We start from the raw sequence: 24,534 nt of genomic DNA, 5'->3' as shown, positions 1-24,534 counted from the left end.
AGACAGAGAGAAAGACAGGTATTTCTCTCTTATCAAATCCTTCATTTTTTTGGGCTACTTTTAGAGAAGAAAGAAATTCTAATTTGTCTTCTTAACAAAGCAGAATGGTTAGAAAAGTGGGTAAAGTTGGTCGTCCTTTAACCACGAGGTTGGCGGATCAATCCCTGCTTATCGAAGTGTCCTTGAGCGAGACTCTGAACCCCAAGTGTCTCCCCGGTTGCTTTACAGCAGCTCACTGCTTCTAAATGCTTAGGATGGGTTAAATGCAGAGGTCAAATTTTATGTATGTACCTGTATGTATATGACGATTGTAATAAAGTTTAAGTTTTTTTTAAAAGAAAATATACTCTGACCAACTCAGAAAAAGAGTTACTGAGTGAGAGATAGAGAGATCTGCAAAGTGGAAAACTAATAACAGAAATTGATTGATCCTCAACAAAATCCAGCAGTCTCTAAAATCTGCCCACTGCGGCAAGAATGGAGAGAAAAAGGTCTGAAAGAGCACCGGCCGTAGGTGAGCTGAACTCCCTCATAGCTTCTGATTTTGAATATTTAAGAATTATTCCACTCACCTTCAAAAATATAACAACACAGAAGAAAAAGACCAAATTTGTTTTAAGTGAATCTGTTCTGTTTGATTTATTAGGTCATAAAAGTCAAAGGAACCTGTTCCGGCTGCTTCAGAGACGGACTAAATGTGAACCAGACCGCATCACATCGATGGGATGTACGAGCCATCAGAGGTGGGACCAAGTCATTATATTGCAAGTCACAAGTAAGTCTCAAGTCTTTGTACTCAGGTCCAAAGTCCTAAAATTTGAGTTTTGAGTCCTAAACCAGTCATAATGCACCTTCACCATTGTAATGCCATCTTAACAGCAGAGTAATAATATATTCAATTAAAAAAGAATCATGAATGCTTCATAGAAGTTATATTTTATTTGTTAAAACAAGTGCAACTCAACCTAATCATAAAAAAAATTATAAATCGGGAATTAAGTGTCAACTTGCTGAGAAAGAATAGCGTTAACGTTACTTGATTTAGGAAATGAATTGATTGTGGCACAAGCTTTAAATAATATGGGGGCGTGGGGGAAAGTATCACGTTTTTTCAGGTCAAAATGAAACCGACAGTAGTGTTGAATATTTTTGCCATTATTGGGCAAAACAGAATAGTGATTGACAGCTGCTCAGAGACGGCAAGGGTCCGGCTCGGCTCTGATTGGTTGTTTTCCTCCAGTCTGTGAAATCTTGCAGATGCCGTTGGGAGCACTGGAGGACACAGACGCACATGATTTTTTTCAGATTACCTGTCTCATGTACTACTGTCAGAATACAAAGATCGTTTTATAAAAATATATTTTTTTAAATCATATTTGCTCCAATTCTACCTACTTCCGCTTTAAGTCATGAGTCATTGGTGTTAAAAGTCCAAGTCGAGTTGCAAGTCCTTTTTTTTTTATTTTGTCAAGTCAAGACCCAGTCCTTAGCTACAGAATGAAACTGATGAATGATAAATAATCCTGGATGGTAAATGGACCGAACGAGTCTTAAAGGACAGCAGGTTCTAATTATGGGATAGATTCTAAACACCAAACATATCAAAATGTGCATTTTCATTATGGGTGTAATTACTGCTTCTAGAATTATTGTAATGGACTGAAAACAGCTAAATCGTTTCAAACATGGACACCATATTATGTTTAATATATCCTTTATTTTTATTAAACAAAATTTCAGTAAAAACTCTTATTAAGTAGAAAGACAAAATTTCCCTGTCAGTAGTTTGCTCCAGCTGTAGGGCTGTCCCCGACTATATATCACCACACGTGTTGACGAATCAATCAGTCAATCTGTTGAAAACATCTGCAAAACCACTGTATCCACATTGTTGTTCTCCTGCAAATGATAACCATCTAGACTCTAAATTCAGTTCATAACGAAAGACATCTTTGTTAATATTCTGGTAATGCCGGATAATGTGAATCTTTCCCAGTGAATAACTTATAAAAGATGTGAAACAATTCCTAAAAAACAAACGACCATTTTGGGGTTGGGGGAGCAGCCCTACACTGCTCTCTCAGAGGTCTGTCAAAGACCTCCACATCTCCTCGTTTGTTCACCCCTACTGAATTAGTGCCGCGAGACAGAACGAGCCCGTGTTAACTAACTCTTCACCGACTCTTAACAGTTGGGTCACAGCGGGAGAAAGTTGACGGTATATAGTGTCAAAACTACAGCGTAGACAGCAGTGTCCGTTACAAAGGCGTTAAGAAAGAAAGAGAGCGGTGAGCAGGTGCACCGTGCACGTTGAGCCACCTCTGGCAGTGTTTTCAACTATTATTCTCTTTTTGTCCCTTTTTCTTTAGAAAAAAAAGAAAAAAAAAAAGAAAAGAAGGAAGCTACACGATTATCGTCACAAAATAAAATCTCTTTGGCATAAAATACCCACCCAAAAGCGTAAACACTCACAGACGCACTCACAGACACACTCACATACACACACACATACACTCTTAAAAGGTTCTCTAACAGAAACCTACAAGCATCGTCATCGTTATAATCAGCAAAATTATGCTATAAAACAAAAGTTGAGCCCTGTTAAGATTATGAGTCCCGTACTCAGTGATAATTGCATATATTACATCAGGCTGAGAGCAGAGGGAATAATCTCTACTGATGACTAGATCCTTTCCTTTGTCCCACCACGTCCCGTTTCAACTCCTCAGCTTCCTTCGCCACCATTCTGTCTCCTTAGCGTCTATAAGAAGAAGAGGAAAAAGACATGATGAGGAAAAAATCCACAGAGCTTATTCCACAATATCGACTTGCTTCTCAGGCACCACTCTTCCATATATATGTTGTTTGAAAGTTTGTATGTTGTAGAAAAAGAAACACCAGACTTTAAAAAGGCCCTGACAACCTACTTTCTTACTCAACCTTCTCACTATGAGCAATGGGCTTCTACATTTTCTACATTGTCAAGTCAGCACACTGACACACTGACAGCTGTTGTTGCCCGTTGGGCTGCAGTTTGCCATGTTAATTCACTAACAGAATTTTTCCAGTTCTTCTTTTCTGAATTGAGTGGAGCTCCTTCGTTAATGCTCTTATAACTAATAACAAAAGCAACAGGTTCTTAAAACATTATAAATATATATTAACTCATTAATATTCATGCCTTTCATCTCATTAAATTAAATTAATTCTTATATTTTATCATACAAAACTTTTATATTGTTTGAATGTTATCAGCGCTTGTGCATCTTGTATTTGTTGTGTACCCTTTATAAACTCTTTATAAAGAATAAAAGAAGGATTTTTGTTGGTATTTTAAATTGTCTCCTACTTAGTCATCAATATTTAATGTCATCGAGAAAAATGTATGATTTAAATTTTAGACAAACGCTCCTGATTGGCTGAGGTAACATTTGCATGTACTGACCTTTAAAATTCAGGGTACTGTTGTCTGTTGTCGTAGGCCATGCTGCCTTGGTACTCGTCCTGCATCATACCTCCGTCCATGTTGTCCATGGGCATGTCAGCAGGATACCCTCCGTAATTTTGGAAACCAGCATCCAGCTCTGCAAGAGATCACAACACTAGTGTCTTTTACTTGTTACACACTGGACCAACAGACTATATGTTACTTAGCGTTTAGTTACTGCTGCTGTCATGATGGCGGCAACAGCAGCACAGAGAACTGCACAAGCTAGTGGAAATCATTTAACATTTTCCACATATTAGGCACATTTTTGGAGCACAGAGATCATAGAGAGAGGAGAGTCTCTGCTCTGAGAGGAGATGGAAAATACCAAGGCCATACAAGGAGAAAAGTCAAGAGAAGGAAAAGGACGGGAATTAAGAGGAAGATGCAAACACAGATAAGGAAACGCCAGGGATGAGATCGATGGGGAGAAAACCTTTTAGACTTGGCAATGAGGAATAGGTAGTGATGTATTAAAGAAGGCAGAAGTGAATGAGATAAGAATGGTACAATGGCTAAACTATTTATTTTGCTACCAAATGATGATGGTAAATTGCATCTGTAGGCTGCAGCAGGGAGGCAACCTGTTAGCAGATTACAGCATTTTAACACTGCGGTCGCTCCCCGTGGTGGAGTGACCCAGTGCTGAGGAATGTGCTGTATGTGCACATTTCAGACAGTTACTCATTTCAGACAGTTACTCACCATCTTGATAGGGTCCTTCTATAGGGACACTGTTGTGGGCCTGCAGAGAGGTCACAAAGAGGGCAAAGGTCAAATTAAGTCAACACTTTCATATAGACAGCTTATTTATTAGCCTTTGAAACCTTAAAAAAATGTGACTTTAATGTTCAGTTGTCATGTCCTAGCAGTGGGGGGCGCCAGACACTCACAATCTCCCAGGCAGCGGGGTCGTGTTTGAACAGAGAGTGCGTGAGCTCCACGGACACTCGCTTCTTGTAGTCGGAGTTCTTATCCTCGGAGATGCGGAAGAGCACAGCTGCAGCGTAAGTAGCTGAGGGGGGGGAAGAATAAGGACACGATCAGTGAACTTCCACTCCTTTTATTAATAATAATGTGTTATAGTGTGTGGGTGTATTGAGCACAGATCCAACTCCCCGTTTTAGTCTGGAATGCAATAGAAGTTTCAAAGATAAAGTAACAGCGAAAACATATTAGTTTTAGTGCTCATGCAAATGACTGCATGAGTGAGTTGTATGTAATATTGGTTTTTTTATAGAACTCCCTGAGGCATTATTCCACATTATTAACCACAGATATTACACGGCTTTGTTGAATACTCGATTCTGATTGGTCAATCACGGCATTCTACGGTCTGTTATTTCTTTATAACAGACCGTTGCTATGTAAAGCAGACCGTTGCTATGGATGCAATTCTGATCTCGGACTCTGGCGGACTGTTTTGTGTCAAATTATTATGTTATTATTATTTATATTATAAAGTCTGGAGCTGCTCCATAGACAATGAATGGGAGACTTTGGATTTTGTGGACCCATCTAATGTTTGTTTTCTTTTTTATACCCAAATGAGTTTCATTATATTGTTGTGTTCTCAGTTGTGAAACAGAAAATGTTGTCATCTATAGCATCTCTCCCATTCATTGTCTATGGAGCCGTTCCACACTTTATACCCTATGACATCATAAGTTTGAGTTTTAGCACTCTAGCTTATGGATTTGGGAGAGAGTTGCTCATGTTTGCCAATATCTTTGGACTGTCTTAGACCATTGGAATAATATGTATGGATTTTGAAAATGGATGTAGTTCCCCTTTAATATAGTCTACTATATGTCATTCTGAAATGCAGTGGAGTAAAAATATACTGTCTCACAAAATGGACATGGTCATGTAAAGTGAAGTACCTGGAAACTGCACTTACAGTAAGTAGTAAGCACTTGAGCAAATTGACTTTGTTCCTTTTCCACCTATGTTGACTAAATGCTACATTACAGTAAGCTAATCGCAGTGCATTATCTGGGTGTCCTACCGATGCCCTCGTTGTTGGAGTGCAGCAGGTCCATCAGCGGAGCCGACGCCCCCTCGCTGTCAATGAGCTCAGCTGACGGTTTGTCCAGGGCCAGCTCGCACAGGACGCCAGCTGCCACGCGCTTCACGTTATCCACTGGAGAGTAGAGGAGCTGGAGAGGGAGAGGAAGGAAATGAGTTGGAAAAACAAAAACAAAACGTAAGGAAGTTAATCACCAAGACGAGGAAGTGTGAGCGCTTCGGTTTCCTCCGTTACCTGAACAAACAGAGGAATGGTCTGCAGGTTGGCGATGTCTGCTCTGTTGATGGGATCTCTTGCCAGGATGTGCAGAGCTCCTGTTGAGCCCTCCACGATCTCCTCCATCCTCACTCCATCCTGGGAAGCAGGACAGAAAGAAGAAATGTTACTCAAGGGTACCGAAAATTCATAAATAATTCACACGACTACTAATTCCCACAATCCCTGAAACCCACATGTAGTTAATCAGAGACCATCCTATCAAACTAGCCCCACGCGCACCTGGTATGTCTGCTGGGTGGATGAACCATGTTTCTGGGCGTCCTGGTGGGCTTTGAGCAGCAGGTTGACCAGACGGGGGATCGCTCCAGCGTCCCTCAGAGGGGCTTGGTTCTCTGGGCACAGGGCCAGGTTGCGGATCAGGCCGACCACAGCCTTCAATCAGGGAAGAGAGGAAAAGATACGGTCATGATACTGTTCACCGTTATTGGTCAGCAAGTAAAACGAGGCTGTGACAAACAACTTCAAGCTTCTCCACTAGAAATGTGAATTGCAAAAAAGAGAAAATAATAGATAATCCCCCCTCCTAAAGCCCGGTCTTGTTAAACATACTGTTCCTGCTGTCATGTCATTTCATGCTCTTTCAGGCTGATTGAGACTCTGGCTTTCTGCCGGACCTGTCGTCCCCTCGTCCATCTGTCTCACCATTTCCCCCCAGACTCTCTCTTAACTCCTCAATGTGTTGGTTTCACAGTTCTTAATTTATGCTCCCTCCAACCACCTGCTTTCAATCGACCCCTGCTTTCCTTTCTGGAGTCCTTTCCTCCATCTTTCGTAAACCACTCATTTCCCCTATCTAGACTAACCTATGGGCTCAGATAAGTGTCAGTAAGATGTTGAGCTCATGAGAAATGGTGTTCAAATATAATTTCAAAGACTGTGGTTGCATGTGACTCTTCTGAAAAATTAAGTTGAATGATTTCCAAACATTATATCACAAGCTTAAAATCTTGTTGACCCTTATTTGAGCCCATACTACCCCTCCATCCCTCCCTCCTCTCTACCTTGATGACGGGCCAGTAGTAGGGCTGGTTGAGCAGCTTGACGATGGCGGGGATGCCGTAGTGTCTCCTCACAGCATTCTGCGCCACTTCGGCCTGTTGGTGGCGCGATGTCAGGTGGCGCAGGGCGCAGACGGCAGGTTCGGTCACATCCTCCTTCTCGCCGGCACGCAATATGGCGTGGATCAGCGCCTCGACGCCGTTGCCCTGGGTGACATGAGTTTTATTGTTGGCATTGTTGCACGTGAGGTTGGACAGGATGCCTGTGGCGCAAGTGAGCATGTTGAGGTCGTCTGAGCTGAGCAGGCCCACCAGCACCTGCAGAAGGCCCTCCATACCCTCCTGGAGACGGGAAGAGAAAGATGTCAGAATGTTCCTCGTGTGTCGAATTATGAACATGAAGAACAAGAAGAAAAAAGTAGGGCTGTCACTCGCTGTTAATCGCATGATGGTCCATAGTTAATCGTGATTAATCGCACATTTTTTCATGTGTTATAAATACCGTAAAGGGAGATTTGTCAAGTATTTAATATCCTTATCAACATGGAAGCAGGCAAATACGATTGCTTTATGCAAATGTATGTTTATATTTATTATTGGAAATCAATTAACAACACAAAACAATAACAAATATTGTCCAGAAACCCTCACAGGTTTCTGCAGCCCAACAGGCAACAACAGCTGTCAGTGTGTCAGTGCGCTGACTTGACTATGACTTGCCCCAAACTGCATGTGATTATCATAAAGTGGGCATGTCTGTAAAGGGGATGCTCGTGGGTACCCATAGAACCCATTTTCATTCACATATCTTGAGGTCAGAGGTCAAGGGACCCCTTTGAAAATGGACATGCCAGTTTGTCCTTGCCAAAATGTAGCGTAAGTTTGGAGTGTTATTTAACATCCTTTGCGACAAGCTAGGTACAGGACATGGTTGGTACAAATGGATTCCTTAGGTTTTCTGAGCCTGCTACAACCTAAAAATTGCAAGTTGCATTAAAAAAATTAGTGGCGTTATAACAAATTTGCATGAACGTGTTATTATCGCATTAACTTTGACAGCCCTAGAAAAAAGAGAAAGAGAGTTTGGACACACAGACCTGTTTGGTGGCGGCATCAGACAGGTTCCTGAGCGTCCACAGACAGTTCTGCATCAGACGCGGGCTGGTGCCTGTGAGGTGTTTACCCAGAGCCTGCATCCCACCTGCAGGGAACAGAGAAGTTACTCACTCAGCTCTCAGCAACGTCTCATTAATTAGCGCTGTGCTTGACAAGAAGCCGCAGTTCAGGTAACAAAAAAAGTCGACACACCTGTAGGACTACCTTGTACACACACAGAGAAAACAGAGATAACATACCAGCCTCTACAATGGCGGGTTTGTTGCTGGGGCACACAGAGAGCACTTTGAGCACACGGCTTGTGGTCCACAGCAGCTTCTCGTAGTTGTAGTTTCTCATGATGTGAACGAGACCCTCGGGACCGCTGTTGGACAGGATGATCAGCTGTGAGAGAGAGAGGGACTGTGTGAGTATACAAAGTGTAGATGGCGTGGAAAAAGACTTCGATTTTTAAAACACTTTTGAAAAGAAAACTGTTTACAATGCACAAATCTTACAGAGCTGTGACCTGTCCAGACAGGTAAACACCAGTTAGTTCTCGCTCTCAACAAATAACCACACCCATACCCTCACTGTGCCAAACAACAACTCCGTTCACATGCCACACCCAACACAAAAACACATGCACGCACAAGCACAGCAACCTCAACGGTCTCAAATTACAATACTCGGCTGGTATGAAGCCATTTTATTACATGTGTTGACAATTACACGCACACACCTTGCTCTCCTGGTTGCCGTAAGACAGCAGCTGCAGACAGTCTGTGGTGATGGCCAGGAACTTGGGGTTGCTCTTCTTCAGCAGGGGAACCATCTTCTGCAGGCCGTCGGCCAGACGGACGGCCATCTTAGCTCCTTCCTGGTGCAGCAGCAGGTTGTGGAGCGTGGTGATGGCGTAGAAGAGCACAGACTCCATGGGAGAGCTGAGGGAGAGAAACGGGGGGGGGGTTAAGTGTGTGTCACAACACAAATAGGCATGTCCAAGTTAGATAAAGATAACATTAAATATCACTTGAAATGAGTGTTTGTAAGTATTTTTTCTGTTTACTTTTTTGTTGGACCGGATTTCTTCAACCTGCCTCATATATTTCCACTTGAGTCTGCGATCTCCTACATTGCCATTCAACGCGCTCCAGAGAATGTGCTTAAACTAGAACTGATAGTGGCAGGAACAATATGGTTTTCTTGTAGAGAAACTAAACTACTACTGCTTCTAAACATCAGTACAAAGTTGGTATATTTCAAAAAGGATTCAATGAACAACCTCACAAAACAACCAAATGGGCCTTGAAATGCAACTGACATTGACAAAAAGCTCTTTTCTGGCTATTTACCCTTACTTCCTTTCACACCTGCACTATAAGAGAGTACATTTTCCCAACATATACAAACTCTAACTTTGTCTCTCTTTCTCTTTGTCCGGACGTACCTGAGCATGCGGACCAAAGCAGGGATGCCTCCGGACTTGAAGATGGAGAGCAGGCCCTCTCTCTGGTGGGACAGGTTGTGGAGGATGCTGGCCGTGGCCCGCGCCGTCTCCATGTCGCTCGTGTTCTGCATCGCCCGAACCACCGCCGCCACCATCTGAGGGGACGACATCATCGCGCGGCGCGACGCCTCCTTGCGCGTAAGCTGGTTGACGATCTGCGCTGCCTTGCTGACGACCACCTGATGAGAGAAGAAGAGTTCATTTTTACATGTGGGAAGTAAAATATACACTTGAAAGTGACTCTGCCTGATTCTAATGCTACTTCTATATTAGAGGGTGGTATTTAAGATGTTTAAAACTTTAAGCTCAACATGGTGGTTTCAAATTTGTCTGACCAACTGTTCAAAACCCCCACATATTCCATTTACAATGACATTAAACATGACTTTTCATGGATTATCAGATTTGAAGGAATAGTTAGGCATATTATATTATGTGCAACAGTAATAAGTCAATATAATTATCTCATTAGACCTTTAATTTGACCAAAGTAGAGTGCTCCAGGGTTAACGTATTTTTGTAGGTCAACCAGGAAGTTAGCATCGCCCTGGGTCTCCTCAACAAAAAGCCAATGGGATTTTATATTGGGTTTTGGATTATTGCAGAAATCAAGCATTATTTCAGGCATCTAACTAAAAACCTATTAATAAAACACATTGACTTTCAGACGAGGGAACCGGAAGTGCTAAAATGCTAACTAATTTCTGGGTTTTAAGACTCATTCCTGCGGTGTGTGTGCGCGGTTACGATTCTGCGTTCATCACCTGGTCTTCATCGTTGAGCAGCTTGGTGAGCTCAGGCACGGCGCGTGTGGCCAGCTCGGCGTCGTCCTGGTAGTTGATCAGATGGATGATCGCCATCTTGAGCATCTGGGAAGGCTCAGCCAGCCGCTGGACGTTGGTCATCTGGGACGGGTCCGTCTGAGTTGATATGATGGTGGTGCTTCCCTCCAGCGTCTCTGGGAACATCGCAGCCCGCACTCGCTGGGCTCTGGTGTAGTGGGCATCAATGTCTGTCGAGAGGTGAGATGACGATGATGTCACAGGCCACATGTATTTAAGTCTACAGCATATTCGTATTGGCTGGTTTGGCCCTTGCGTATTGTCTTACCAGGCTCTGATGTGACGGTGGTGGTGGTCACGGTGTACTGCTTGGAGGTGGTGTAGTCGTCGTCATCTCTGACCGTGGTGGCTCCAGACTGGATGCCCGAGTCAGTGCTATACATCGTGTTCTGCCACTGTCCCACCTTCATCATGGACTCGGCTTCACCCCCTGCACGGAGAGATGAATTGTGGGACGTCAGAAGTCATTTATTAACAAGTTTGATAAACATGAACTGAGGCTTTTGAGGAAAACTAAAATCGCCACAGGACCACAGTTTCACTGCTACGCCACATAGAAGGAACCCTTTTACGGAAGTAGCCTTCAGTTTGTTGAACGTATTAAGGGAAGTGACCTCAATATAAACACATGAAAACAATAGTTGGAAGTAGAAAAGGTCATGATCAAAGAAATGGTCTCCTTTAGAAAGTACTGTGGACTGAGGCGATGAATACAAAAGAGAAATTGAAATGCTCAAACTGAAGTCAACATCAAATCACTATATTTTTAATAGTTTGCGGGAATGTAGGAAGAGGAAATATGACACGTAAAAATGTTTGTCAATTACTTACTTTGCATTTCCATCCTTGCCTCCTGTTATCAAAACCACGATGGAGCAAACCTGAAAAACACAAAGAAAGCCAAAGATTTACAACATGTCTTCTGCTATAATGATGATGATAAACTTCCTGCCTCTGCATGAATTAATTCATATTCCAGCGAGGTGTCTGCTCCCTCACACAAGACTGTCAATTCAGTTTTTATATGCAGTATGAGTATGACAGTTCACAAGATGACCCCCTCCCAGCCGTGCACCCTGGCCTGCAAAATGACAACACGGAGCAGCAGCAGAGGCTCATGGGAAAGGGAGGGCAAAGTGGGCAAAAGAGACAGCTGTAAGTCAGGAATGCGAGCCAGCCCAAGTGACCTTTCACCCCGGGCCTCCGCCCATACAGCCGTGGGAGCAGCCTGCTGCTGACGCATGGCAATCAGGAACCTGCTCGTCAGGTTTCCACTCCGTTGGGGGAATGTGTGTGTGTGTGTGTGTGTGTGCACAGACAGCGAGCGTGCTCCTTGCAACACACTAAACCTCTTAGAAAACCCCTGCGAATTGACTTTTACTTTTGTTTGTCTACAAATACTACCATCTATAAGCCTTCTGGGTCTCATTAAATAGGTTTCTAGTCATCCAACATCCTGAGGCAGCTCGTGCAACTTTATTGTAACAGAGCTCCAGATTGCGCAACTGCCATGAAAGATACTTGTTGGTGCAAGTTTGTTCTGCACCTCCTACATGAAAAAAGTCATTCCTCTTGTTCCATTGACTGAGGTATTCAATCCTCACGTAGTCATCTTACTGTATCTCATAGTACAACAATCATTTTTACACTGTGCTTAAACCTGCAGTAGGCAGAATATTTTTGCCATCATTGGGCTAAAATTCCATAATAACCTTTCAGCATATTGTAATTCATGTGCTCTGAGAGAAAACTAGACTTCTGCACCTCCTCATGGCTCTGTTTTCAGGCTGTAAAAAATCTACAATCTACCAATCACAGGTCATTTCAGGGAGAGAATGTTCCTATTGGCTGTTCATTCAATATTTTGTTACTGTAATGCCTATTTCTCACCTCAAATGTTTTCAGAAACATCTTGTAGTGTACTGTTTAGCTGTAAAATGATAAAGTTTGCTCCGGCTGGTGGGCGGTGCTTGGTATTTCCTCAACTGATCTCCACATGGCTGCTAGGTCACAAACTTTCTCATTTTACAGCTAAACAGTGCACTACAAGATGTTTCTGAAAACATTTGAGGAGAGAAATAGGCATTATAGCAACAGAATATTGATTCATATTTGATCAGCCTTGCCTAATTTGACCGTTTGATTAGAGTTTGAGAGTAATTGACAGCTGCTCAGAGACGGCAAGGCTCCAGCTCGGCTCTGATTGGTTATTTTCCTCCGGTCTGTGAAATCTTGCAGATGCCATTAGGAGCACCGGAGGACACAGGGGCACATGATTTTTTTCAGATTACCTGTCTCATGCACTACTGTCAGGATATAGTGATCGTTTTATTTTTTTAATCATAGTTTAATCATTTCTATCCACTGCTGCTTTAACTTTTGGGAAGAAAGTTTAGTCTTTTATGGGTTGTAGATGTGAATTCCAGACTTTTTAAAATAATTTATGAAGATGACACAAAAACATGTTACTTCCTGTCAAAACAATAGCTCTCAAATATTAAATCTAACATTCATGAAATGTTGCCACCTGTAACTAAATACACACATTACCCTTATCTCACCTTCTAATTTGCAACCTTAAAATGAAGATTAAAATATAAACTATCCTTCTAGACTTTGCAGACTCTCACCAGCAGACCATGCACGGATGTTTTCTATGATTGCGTTTCTGCAGCCTTAATGTCGCCCACCACAGAAACCCTCTTCATCGCAGAAAAATCTGCATTCATAACAGCCGCCTTGCCGCCACTGCATGCGACATATGACCGACCGGTACAATGCGTCCACTGTGCTGCTGGTTACAAGTGTGTTCAGATGTTTGACTTCTTTGCAGAGCACATTGCAGGGATGCATTGTGCTTTTGTGTGTGTGTGTGTGTGTGTACTACACATGTAAGAGTGTGGTTGCTGATTTCTGCAGGGGGAGGGAGAAATGACAGCTGGTTATAGCTCACATCATGATCCCATGCAATAAGCATCTACACTTATCTTCCGTCTTTACTACTAATAAAACAAGTCGGGGTTAAAAGTCACAATATCAAGCTGCCGTGTCCGCACAACATGAGCGATAACGACGTAAATTACCACCTTCACCTCTGCTTACATTCAAATTCACGGATTCATACTAGCACAGCTTAACAATGTAGTGAGTGAGTGCTGCCGAGTTGATTGATGGGTTCGGAGGAAAGGAATTTGTACAAAGCCGAGCTGCTTTGTCTCTCTGCCTTTTACACTGGAACTGTTGGTGATGTGAAAGCACCACTCCCTCATCTTTTTTGCCCTCTGGCTTTGCATAAGGATGTGTCGTGTTATGTTTCAGTGCCTCGGCCGACCCAGCCCGCTTTTTCTCCCCCAGGCATCATACTGTGTGTGTGTGTTTACTGGTGTGTTGTTGTGTGTGTCATTGTAGCTTCTGCTTGGAGCTTTTTTTTCCCATCGCAGTTTGTACGATGAAGAAAACAGTGTGTGTACGTCATGTTTCTCATTAAGTTTGTCCTCAGTTTTCTCTCTGTGGCACTTTAATGGGCTAGTAACCCACATGCAAGTCCCCACATGTTTTTTTATTTGGCTCTGCATGTGTTAATTACCGTCGATGTGCATGTGTTCACAATAACCTGATGTTCTTGTAAAAAGGTCCCAACATGTCCCTCTGCCTCACTCTCACCTTAACAGCGAGTTTCAGCTGTAGACAGTCTGGCACAAGATCCTGCAGGACCAGGCCCCAGAGGACTGTCTGTGCTTGCAGCTACATGCTACCTTACTGCACTGACTCATAAGACAGAAACTACACTTACGATCACTGTGTATTCCTACCGTTCTAACTAAAGGTGTGGCCTCTGTTCAAACACAAGCACGAGGGCTTCTCCGTCAAGATGATGAGCAACTCCCGACTATCTGTCCATTCATCAAAAAAACTAAAAACATTTCAATTAAACTTTAGATAAAACTGATCTGAAATAAAGCCCACGTGACTTTGTTTTTGTTTCAAACTTAACTACAGTTCGCACACCGTGTCCATGCAGAACGTTCTTGTCCTCTGTAAATCAGGACAGTGTTTGTGTAGTCTTTGTTTTCCTGGGCGAGGCGGCGGGTTCAGCCAACTGTTGCAACGCTGCGACACGCCCCGTGTATCGCCTAGGTAACCGAAACTCTGCTCTGGCACTGTGCTGTGGGGGTTTTATCCGCTGACCCATCTGATGTTTGAAGCTATGCTCGCTTGTTTGCTGATAACTGCCTCTTGGGTTTTCTCATAATTTTGTTTTTTTCCTCCCTCCCCCACAATGCCCGACTGTGGCCCAAACCAAGAAAATAAAAAAAACCTTCTTAGTTTTGATTTGAAAGATAACATGGAGCAAAGTAAAAACTAAAGCCGATCAAAAACTTTTCTTCTTGTATATGACGGTGATAGTAAAACTGAGTGTCGAGGCTTATCTGCTGATCCCTCCCCCATTGTTCAGCGCTGACCGAAAGCTGTTGGTTGTATTGTGTACTTCTGACTGGACTTTGCTCTCTTCCAGTTAATGAGTGATGCATCCTTTCACTCTCACTGTACCTTTGCTCCGTCATCGTCTTTACTATCATATATCCACCCCCGCAAATGCGCAGGAACATGGAAGCAACACTTGTTTTTCTCAGGAAAACTACGTCTCAGTCACTCCCACCACTTCCCCTATCAACCTCTGTGGATGACTTAGTCTAGGGGGTTAAAAAAACCCTGCACAGTAACACCAGGAATGCGTGTCAGTGAACGAGTTGCAACAGAATAGCAGATACCGTTCAGCACCCGATGGAGAAACGCTGGTGTGACATTCCTCACTAGCGTAGTGTATTCAATCTGTCCTGTGTCTCCGCGTAAATCACTTTTTCACTCTTTCGACCACTAAACTTCTCACTGACTCACTCACTCATGGCTGAAACTAACAGATACTATGAGGATATGGATACTGTGACAATGGATGAGTAACTCACCCCCCCCCTGCAGGCACATCAGACAGGGAGTGTCTCCCCAGCCTCTCAACCAGGGTGTGGCAGCAGAGTGTGTGGGTGTATGTGAGTGAACAGGGTGAGGCTGGATACACCTAATTGCTAAAGGGGCTAAACTGTAGATTCTGACACTGAAATTCTCCTCAATGAATCATCCCGATAAATTAACAAGTTATGTCACAACCTCCGTATCGAACTGAAAAACATTCCAGCGCTCCAGATTTTTTGACTTGGCCTAAAAGCTCCTCTGCTTGTATCACAGCAGGAATGAATCAGGTCAGGGAAGAGGCCCAGGGGGCTGGAGATGTACTCTGGTCGTATTCCAGAGCGGCTCCTAACATACATTGCCGAGTTTGCAGTGATTCGTTATTCAGCCCCATGCCTGTTTGGCAGGCGGGGGTGTAAATAACATGTCACCAGGCTTTTACTGTGCACTCTGCTGGGCTTTTACATGCCTGCTTGAGAAGATGCAACATTTAAAAAAAGAAAAATAGTGTCAAGTGTTTGGCATTATTTGGGGAATACGCTCATTCGCCTTATTGCCAAGAGTTAGATGAGAATATTGATACCACTCTGGTGTCTGTCGGTTAAATATGAAGCTAGAGCCAGCAGCCAATTAGCTTAGCTTAGCATAAAGACTGGAAACAGGTCTGTCTAGTGATATCAAAACGTACACCTATCAGCACCTCTAAAGCTCACTTGAAAACGCTAAGCTAAGCTAACTCCTGGCGGTAGCTTCATATTTATCGTACAGACATGAGTGGTATCATTCTTCTCATTTAACTCTTGGCAAGACAAATGTTGATCTACAGAGCGCTCCAGGGATGATGACGTATTTTTGTAGGCAAACCAGGAAGTTAGCATCGCCCCGGGTTCCCTCGACAAAAAGCCAACGTGGTTTCTCCATTGAGTTTTGGATTATTGCAGAAAATAAGTTTGTTTATTAACAAATGTTTATGATACTAACACGGTTTGTTCCGTAAAATAACAAATGGACACACTTTTATGATTTTTGAAGCGTGAATGCAACCGCCAGAAGTAAAAAAAAAAATAACATAAGGCTATAAATAAACTTCACGAGTGGGGTATTTATTGATGTATTTTATGTCGTAGGAAAAACGTTAAAATCTCTTCAGCTTGTGTTTACCACAGACCTTATTTCAGGCATCTAACTAAAAACCCATTGTCTTCCAGACGAGGGAACCAGAAGTGCTAAAATGCTAACTCATTTCGGACTCATTCCTGTAGCTCTCTATTCCTTTAACGTCCTTCTTGAAAAAAACAACACGTTTATCTTTCGTTTATGTTAATTGCAAAGTCACAACACGGTTGTCAGAACATTGCGGATTTGTCAACCTCATCTGGTGCTCTGTGATTTCTAACAGGCTTGCTTAATGTCATGTTTAGACTGACATGCAAATAAAGCAGATTATGTCACCACACATCTGTAAAGCTTCCTGCACCATCTGCACAGATCAACTATTTGACATATAGGCTGCACCCACACGCACACGCCTTTTCACATAATATGTCCCCTGACATGCAACACACACACAAACCCACATACACTCCTCTTGAAATAAACTGTTTCCCAGATGACTTTAACACAACACCCTGCACTCACACAGCCCGACCCTCCTGACACAGTAAATGGCCAGTGCAGCCAGCTGAGCCTCCAGACAGGCTGCAGTTGACATTGTGCTCTCCGCATCCACAGAGACGGGGTTCAGCTGTCCCGATGGGACACAGCTTAACACCCCCCCCCACCAACCTCCTTCCTAGTCCCCAAACCACACGTCCCTTACCCTCCCACTCGTCCAACGATAGCTGTTATGGCGCTGTAATGGAGGCAGCAGGGGCTAACTGGATAGTTGCTTGTTATAAATCAATAAGAGAGGATGTGAAGCGGTGCAGAGCTAATGGATTTATTGTGGTGGGTGACAGGAAGTGGTGGTCAACATTATCTGACTCGCTGGCCTGTCTGATCAGAGAGGGGAAGTTTGTTAGGAGAGGCCGTACTTTCCCAACCGTTCCTACTGTGGACGTAAAACTACGGTGACAAACCCCCGCAGGCTGTATCACGTCATTCACCAAGTTCAGGAAGAACACAGCTGCTTCAAGCCCACATTTTGAACGAGAGCGTTTGTCTATTGGCTGTAACAGGCGGTTGATAAAATCCAGACCATAGCAACGCCAGCATGCCAGGAGCCCACAGAGAAAGAACAGACAATGAGATACTGCTGCACTTGAGCAACACACAAACTGAATCAGTCTAATATATGTGGCAGATACAGAGCACAGCGTGCTCTGGAAACATTCCCAACAACACACAGTCGACCACAGTCGGCATGCCAATGAATAAAATAAGCGGCAGAATGGATAATGGCCCCAGATCTGTCAGTTGATTCACTGCTGCTACTTTAATGAGTCAAATTAAGCCGGTGGATGCAGTATGGTGGCTGCGAAACTGGCGTGTAGTTGTTTACTCCAGTCCCTGTGGGATCTCGCTGTGAATCAAAGGAAATGCGAGCTGTCTCGGAGGAGGAGGTGCCTGAGAGCAGAGCGGGATCAGATTACACAAAGCTGATAAAGAAGGAGGGAATGAGTGGAAAGGGGTGTGTACCCCTGTGCGACAAAGCCTCATTTGCAAGGCGCACAACAAAGTTCACCAAACGGAGTCCAGGATTTTGAGATACAGACAGATGTATGGCCAGAGATTGTCTTCCTTATCATCATAAAGATATGGTTTCACTTTCTACAAAGCCTAATCCAGTATGTGAACATGTGAAATTACTTGAAGAAAGTGTTTTTAAGGCCAATGATTTTGTCTTTGGACCTACAGTGAGCAGGATGAGGCCCTCTTCGTGTTGTCTGGTTGACGGTAGGAAGGAAGAGGATGAACTAAGACTCTGACAGAGCACAGAGAGCCTCTGTGTGTCACTTTTGTTTGGGGTAGAGAGGAAAAGAGTAGCCGCATTGTCCCATTGACTGCTGTCCCAGTGAAAAGGAAACCGGGTCTCAAGTGTCCCCGCTGGATGCGACCAAAAAGGCCGAAGCACATCAAGATGGCTCCGTGTGTTCACTGGCCAAGTTTGGTGTCTGCATCCAAAGCTCTGTTTAAAAAGGCCTTACCGGGACGGGAGTTTTTTTCTTGTCTTTTTTCTTGAACCGCCACGCATCGGTGTGCGGCTGAGCACTGAGGCGATGTGACAGATGATTAAATTTTCAGGGAGATTAGAGGCACGAGGGAGCGGGAGGGGGGGTGCTTCTAACCAAGTCTAAAGGGATCTTAAAGAATACAACGCTCCGCTAGAACCAGTTCAACTTCACTGTTTGAGCTTCTTTATGAAAACCAAAAGAAAAGAAAAAAGAAACACAAAATCTAAATATTTGAAGAGTGAAAGGTAGCATTATAAAAAATTGAGTGACTTATTCTGACAACAGTCATCATGTCATTTTGTTTTGTAGAGAGACGAAGCCCCGCCCCTTCCGGTGGACCCCATGGGACCTTAGTTCGGAAAAAATATGTACGGTAGCCGACGGAGGGAGAGAAATATTTTTTTGATCCTGTTTGAATTGCGCCATGAATCACACATACTGTATGATATTTGTCATTTTAAAAGAGAATTTTGCAAGTCGAGAAAGTCGTAGGTTTGTCATAGTATCATTTAGTTTTGTGTGAAACCGCTCAGTGAACTACATCTCTCGTCTTGCACGATATACGTCACCAACACTAGCTGGCTAGCTAACTTAGCTATGTTCCACACACAAATGTAACGTTATCTGTGTTTTATCCAGCGACTCCTGGTCTTGTTATCAGCCGGGAAGCGAAAGAACAAGCGAGACCCGTTGCCGGCTTGAGTTCATCCCAGTATGAAACACACAGGCATTGTAGCCTCAGAGAGAAAGACGTCACTATGTGGCTTTTGGGTGTGTAGTCTTTCTAATTACGTATTTTCACAGTCTTATACTTCAACAGTTTTACAACAAACTGAGACTTTCAAAATTATTTTTTAAATTGACAAACATCATATGTGTGATTCATGGCGCAATTCAAACGGGATCACAAAAATATTTGTCTCTTGCCGTTGACTAGCGTTCATACTGTTGATTAAAAACCTCCAAAATGTCAACTTTTAAGGAAGAAACTAAAAGAGGAGGCATAGCAGCCCTGATTGTCTCAAAACACCCATGCATATTTCAGTTTATCCAGTGTTTTACAAAGAATGCACAGGCCCCAGGGTTGCACAACTTTCTCAACCCGAGAGAGCACGAAATCCCTCAAAAGAAAACAATCAAAAGCGGAGTGATGAAATTTTCACTCAACAGTGACGATATGCAAAATGAACCTCCATGTGAGATGTTGATGTTCTCCATGTTGCACATCTAACAAGTCAAGCTTCCCTAGTGGTTTGCGTTCTGTTTCAGCCACACCCTCGCTGTCCTCACTTTCCTCAATCTCTCATAGAAGTGTAATTAAGGGACGGGGAGGAGGAGGAGAAAAACAGACACCACAGGACTCATCAGAGTCGCTATGCTGAGAAGTACAACGCAGCCAAATCATCCAACTGTGAAAACTTTATCTTTTGAGTCAGTGCTGGAATCTACTTCCCTCCCTCCCTCCCTGCTTGGATACGCAGTCAGCAATGAAAAAATTATCAACGGTAATAATGTATTCATGAAGAAAACAGTAGGGTTCAGCTATTTCCAGCATGCTGTTGGCTGGGTTGGGTGTTTTGGACAGAGCTTTGACAGGAGTTGACTTGAAACCTGGCAGACACATTCATACAGCTTTTAAGTGAAAGTGATGGGAAGAAACAGCCATTAGGCCCGTGACATTTTAAGTACAGGACATTTTCTTATCCTCGTTTTATCCAACCCAGGGAACCGTTGAAAGTAAATAATTCATTTCAGTGACTGTCGTGGGTAGGGTTCAGCTGGGCAGTGCCAGCTTTACTTGCTCAGCATTATACCACTGTGCTCCGCTAGAAGCTTCTGGTTTTACTTTTCGTCAGTGACAGCAGAAATCTTTTACATGAATGGATGTTTTCAGATGATCCTGCTAATTATTCAATTACTGTATTCATCCTATACAAAGAGACTTTTTGGCTTGATTGATTTAACCTCTTCTCTGGAAATCTAGTGTTTAGTTGCACCTGCCTGGTTTACCATTATAGGTTAAAGTGAAGCCATGTCTTTGGTCAGAGATAGTAATAATAATATTGGAGCACTGGGTGTCTGGGAGGCTGCAGAGTTTGAAGACAGCATTGTCTGATGAAGATTTCCTCTAAAGCCTGTGGAAGTTAAAGAGGACCTATTATGCATTTTCCTTTCCTTTAATGTTTTATATAGTTTTTTGTGCATGTAAAAGTTCTGCATAGTTACAAAGCCCAAAGTCCACGCCAAAGGGAGTTACTCCCCGACAGAAACACTGCCCCTGAACTGTCTTGCTTGCAGCCTGAAACACCTAGCTTAAAGTCCCGTCTGTTCTTCCGTAACGTGGTGATGTCACCAAGTAATACATCTGCATAAAACCTGCCTAGCGGGTAGTTTGGCAACGCCTTGAAACAAAGCTAGCTAGAGCGGAGCTTTAGCGTGGTCCGAAGAGTTTGTTTTCGATTGACAAATCATTACCTAAAAGAAAGCAAAATACAACCTGAAAAATTAGCATAATAGGTCCTCTTTAACGGGGACGTATTATGCTTTTGTGCTTTTTCCACACCCTCAAACAAAGCTAGTTAGAGCGGAGTCCGAAGAGTTTGGCTCAGTTGACCAATCACAATAGAGTAGGCCAGCTGACCAATCAGAGTAGACAGGGCTTTTCAAGAGGTGCTGCAACACAGCCGGTATGAAAAAAACAAATATTTTTTTTGGAACATTAAAGTATGTAAATATGTTCCAGTAGAAACCCAAAATATAATATATGCACCCGATTGAGCATAATAGGTCCTCTTTAATCCCATGGCGATTTTGATGCCGTCACACCACCTCCCGTTGGACTTTAATCACAAAAGACCCCTATCGTAGCTGATGGGAAACTCTATCTCTCGGCGTCCCCTTCTCCATGGGAACGGTAAAACACAGAGGCATGGTGCGATGCAAACACAGAGCAGATCACACAACGTGTGCGCCGAGTGGCTGTAACTGAGCCCCTGGAAAGTACTCAGCCAGGCACCACCGAACACAGAGACAAAGTACGATATTCACAAAAGAAGAAATCCTTCACGCTAAACAAAGGGGGTATATGCCATACAGTAATCCCCTTTGCAAAGTGTGTAGACCTATTTATATACTGAAGGATCTCCTGGCCTCTTGCTCTGCTAATGTAGGACAGTATCAGGGAATTAAGCAGGAGGGGGGGGAGATTATCACCGTGCCACCACAGCTGTAGCCGCGAAATCTACAGTAAGTCGCACCCCCCCCCTCCGTCGCCGTCCCACCACCCTCTTCCCTTAGGGCAGACAGAACAGCTTTCCAACCAGGGTGCTGTCTGCTGCTGTACTACTTGATGACAGAGACCCAGGGCCAGCTCTGCGGACGCCTGACTGGCAGAAAGTATTGGCACGCTGTCCTATTCAGCCTGACACACATTCAACAGCCTCAGCTGGACGCATTGGTCCAGAAACAAGTTGGATGGCACAAACTTGTTTCAGCGCTGTTCTTTGTGATGGTGTTACTTGCTGATAATTCAAACAAGATTTAGTGTTTAACGGTCCAAGAGAGAGAAAAGCGTCTAATTCCAATGTGATCCATGTCCAATTTGACTTTAACAGATATGAAAGTTGGCGGCGGAGGACACCGCAGATGATTAATCGCATTAGAAAAAAGCAGATAAGATAAAAGTTGTTTAAAAGGGGGCCGATTTCAGTAGATTTGCACACTCACTTCAAAAAGAAAATTTGTGCTGCTGCAGTCAATAAGAAAGACAAACTGCTGTCCTGTCAAGTCTGGACTCATCCGCAAAACTAAGGCAATGACATCATGGAAGATTTGGCAACACCTGGAGACATCACTGTGGGCGTGGATGGGCGCTATAGTAACACAGCAACACATTTTAGAGATATGATTCATTATTCGCTGTCATACATAACAGATGTGCGTGACCAGGAACTTACTCCGTCATGCACAGTGTATTAGATCATTGTATTATTTACTGTTTGAGCTCAAGTGTTTAAATACAACTAACAATTATTTTCATTATCAATCAATCTGCTAATTAACTTCTTGATTAATTGTTGGTTCATAAGATGTCAGAAGTGTGCGTGTGGCTTCTTCAATTTGCTTGTTTTGTCCAAAAAAACTGTCTAGAGCTGCAACGATTAATCAATTAAACGATCAGTTGTCAACTATTAAATTAATCATCAAGTATTTTCCGGCTTCTTAAATGTAATATTTTCTTGTTTCTTTACTCCTCTATGACGACAAACTGAATATCTTTCAGTTGTGGACAAAACAAGACATTTGAGGACGTCATCTTGGGCTTTGGGAAACACTGATCGACATGTTTCACCTTTTTCTAACATTTTATAGGTCAAACAAGTAATCAATTAATCGAGAAAACAATCAACCGATTAATTGACAATGAAAATAATTGTTAGTTGCAGCCCTAAAACAGTGAAAACCCAAAGTAGCCTATATTATAATCATAGAGGACTAAGAAAGCTTTATATTGAAGAGATTAGAACCAGTATATTTGGCACATTTACTTAAAAAAAAAATGACTTAAATGATTAATCAATCAACTTTATGTGGACTGACTAATCGATTAATCGCACTCAGGTCTATTTAAGTTTATATTTAGGAGCTAGCTGGGACTATAAATGCTGTTGTTGTCATGCCAACGTGTTAAGAGACCATAAAATGTGTGAGACAAACTCTGTAACCTCTTTACTTTCTCTGTTTTTTACAGAAACACATTAAATGATTGTCTGCAGCAGCAACATGAACACCTCCTTCTCTTCACCTGCCTGCCTCTCTCTCGCACGCGGACACATACACACGTGCGCGCGCATCTTGTGGCCACCACTAATGACACACTCTGTAGGACTCTATTGACAAGTGACGTCAAGTATCGAGTGATCGATACTGGGGGCATATAAACATGGTTATGAAGGGGCAGAAGGAGCTCTTTGACGCGTTGAACATAAACTAAAACGTGTTTAATGAGAGAAAGAAAGGAAACTTTCTGGGCCTGGGGAGCTCGAGCTTTAACTCCTAAACAGCAGCAGGCAGTCTGAGGCATGCGGAAATGAACTCCAGACACAAGGACTGGATTTACACCCAGGTATAGGCTAAATATAAGAAAACCAAACATGATCCCACATTAACATACATATTCACGCTTATATATAAGGGGAGATAGAAACTACTGTAGACTTTAAGGGAAAAAGACTGAGGAGAAAAACAAACCCGTCGGTGACAAAGACACGGAGACACAGTCGGAGAAAGTGAAGATACAATCAGTGAATCTCACCTGTCGAACACACGCGGAAGCGGTTTAGATTAGTCCAGGTTAGTGTTCTTTTCTTCTGGAGCGGACTCTTCTCTGTATTTCTCCACTTCTCTCTCCACTCTCTCCCCTCTGCTTCTGCTGCTGCTGCTGCTGCTGTTGGCCGACCGATAGTCCTCTGAACAAAAAATGAGTAAAAGAAGCGTCACCTCAGCCCAGACTCCTCCTCCTCACCCCGACCCCACCCTGCTCACCCTGCACCCTGCTGCCACAGCTCCACTACACACACACTGAGAGAGACAGACAGGCCTTACAGCTGGAGGACATTACTGTAAACACATGTATATATATCACCATATAGGACCATGCTACAGGTTTATGATATTACTACAAGAGTGGAAATAATATTTAAAACTACTGTATAAAATGTTTTACATTTATACAATTAGGTTACATTATTGTAAACTATGTAGCCTTTATATATAATAATGATCTTATACTGCCCTATAACTTTTACTCTTGTGTGTTATACTCTATTTTAGCTTCGATCCTAGCTTTAATTTTTAGTTTGTTTTTACTTTCTAATATTTTATGTTTTTATAACTGTTTTAATTATGTCTTAGAAAAAAAGAAAAAGAAAATAATATTTAAAACTTTACCAAACATGTATAAAATGTTTTACATTTATACATTTAGGTTACATTATTGCAAACTATGTAGCCTATAGATAACCCATACACATAATAATAATAATGATAATACATTTAATTTATATAGCGCTTTTCTGGATGCTCAAAGACACTTTACACAGATAAAATGATCATAAAAACAAGGACATCATAAAAATATAAGACACACAATAG

At 42.8% G+C, this 24,534-nt stretch overlaps 1 protein-coding gene across 1 annotated transcript; it reads right to left on the bottom strand.

Annotated features, from left to right (window-relative positions):
* Positions 1–1,697: 1,697 nt before the first annotated feature.
* Positions 1,698–23,871, bottom strand: jupa (junction plakoglobin a). The gene is made up of 16 exons (XM_037764552.1): positions 23,696–23,871; positions 11,072–11,121; positions 10,509–10,670; positions 10,163–10,410; positions 9,339–9,577; positions 8,631–8,832; positions 8,149–8,293; positions 7,891–7,994; positions 6,797–7,135; positions 6,015–6,167; positions 5,751–5,870; positions 5,496–5,646; positions 4,381–4,502; positions 4,193–4,232; positions 3,446–3,584; positions 1,698–2,761 (listed from the first exon to the last, which is right to left on the bottom strand). Exons 2-15 carry the CDS (start codon positions 11,082–11,084, stop codon positions 3,448–3,450), a joined length of 2,175 nt encoding a protein of 724 aa, XP_037620480.1. The 5' UTR covers positions 11,085–11,121; positions 23,696–23,871; the 3' UTR covers positions 1,698–2,761; positions 3,446–3,447.
* Positions 23,872–24,534: the final 663 nt, after the last annotated feature.

The sequence above is a fragment of the Sebastes umbrosus genome, chromosome 3 (genome assembly GCF_015220745.1).
Source record: "Sebastes umbrosus isolate fSebUmb1 chromosome 3, fSebUmb1.pri, whole genome shotgun sequence".
In the NCBI taxonomy this organism is placed as follows: Eukaryota; Metazoa; Chordata; class Actinopteri; order Perciformes; family Sebastidae; genus Sebastes; species Sebastes umbrosus.
Note: the sequence above shows the minus strand (reverse complement) of the source record. Positions and strands in the feature narration are given on the sequence as shown.

What these genes read in the sequence shown, in the direction of transcription:
- jupa (XM_037764552.1), bottom strand. An exon ending in GCTTTGGTCCGCATGCTCAG is followed by an intron (nt 8,833 to 9,338) that starts GTACGTCCGGAC and finishes TCTCTCCCTCAG; the next exon opens with CTCTCCCATGGAGTCTGTGC. An exon ending in ACTACTGGCCCGTCATCAAG is followed by an intron (nt 6,168 to 6,796) that starts GTAGAGAGGAGG and finishes CCCTGATTGAAG; the next exon opens with GCTGTGGTCGGCCTGATCCG.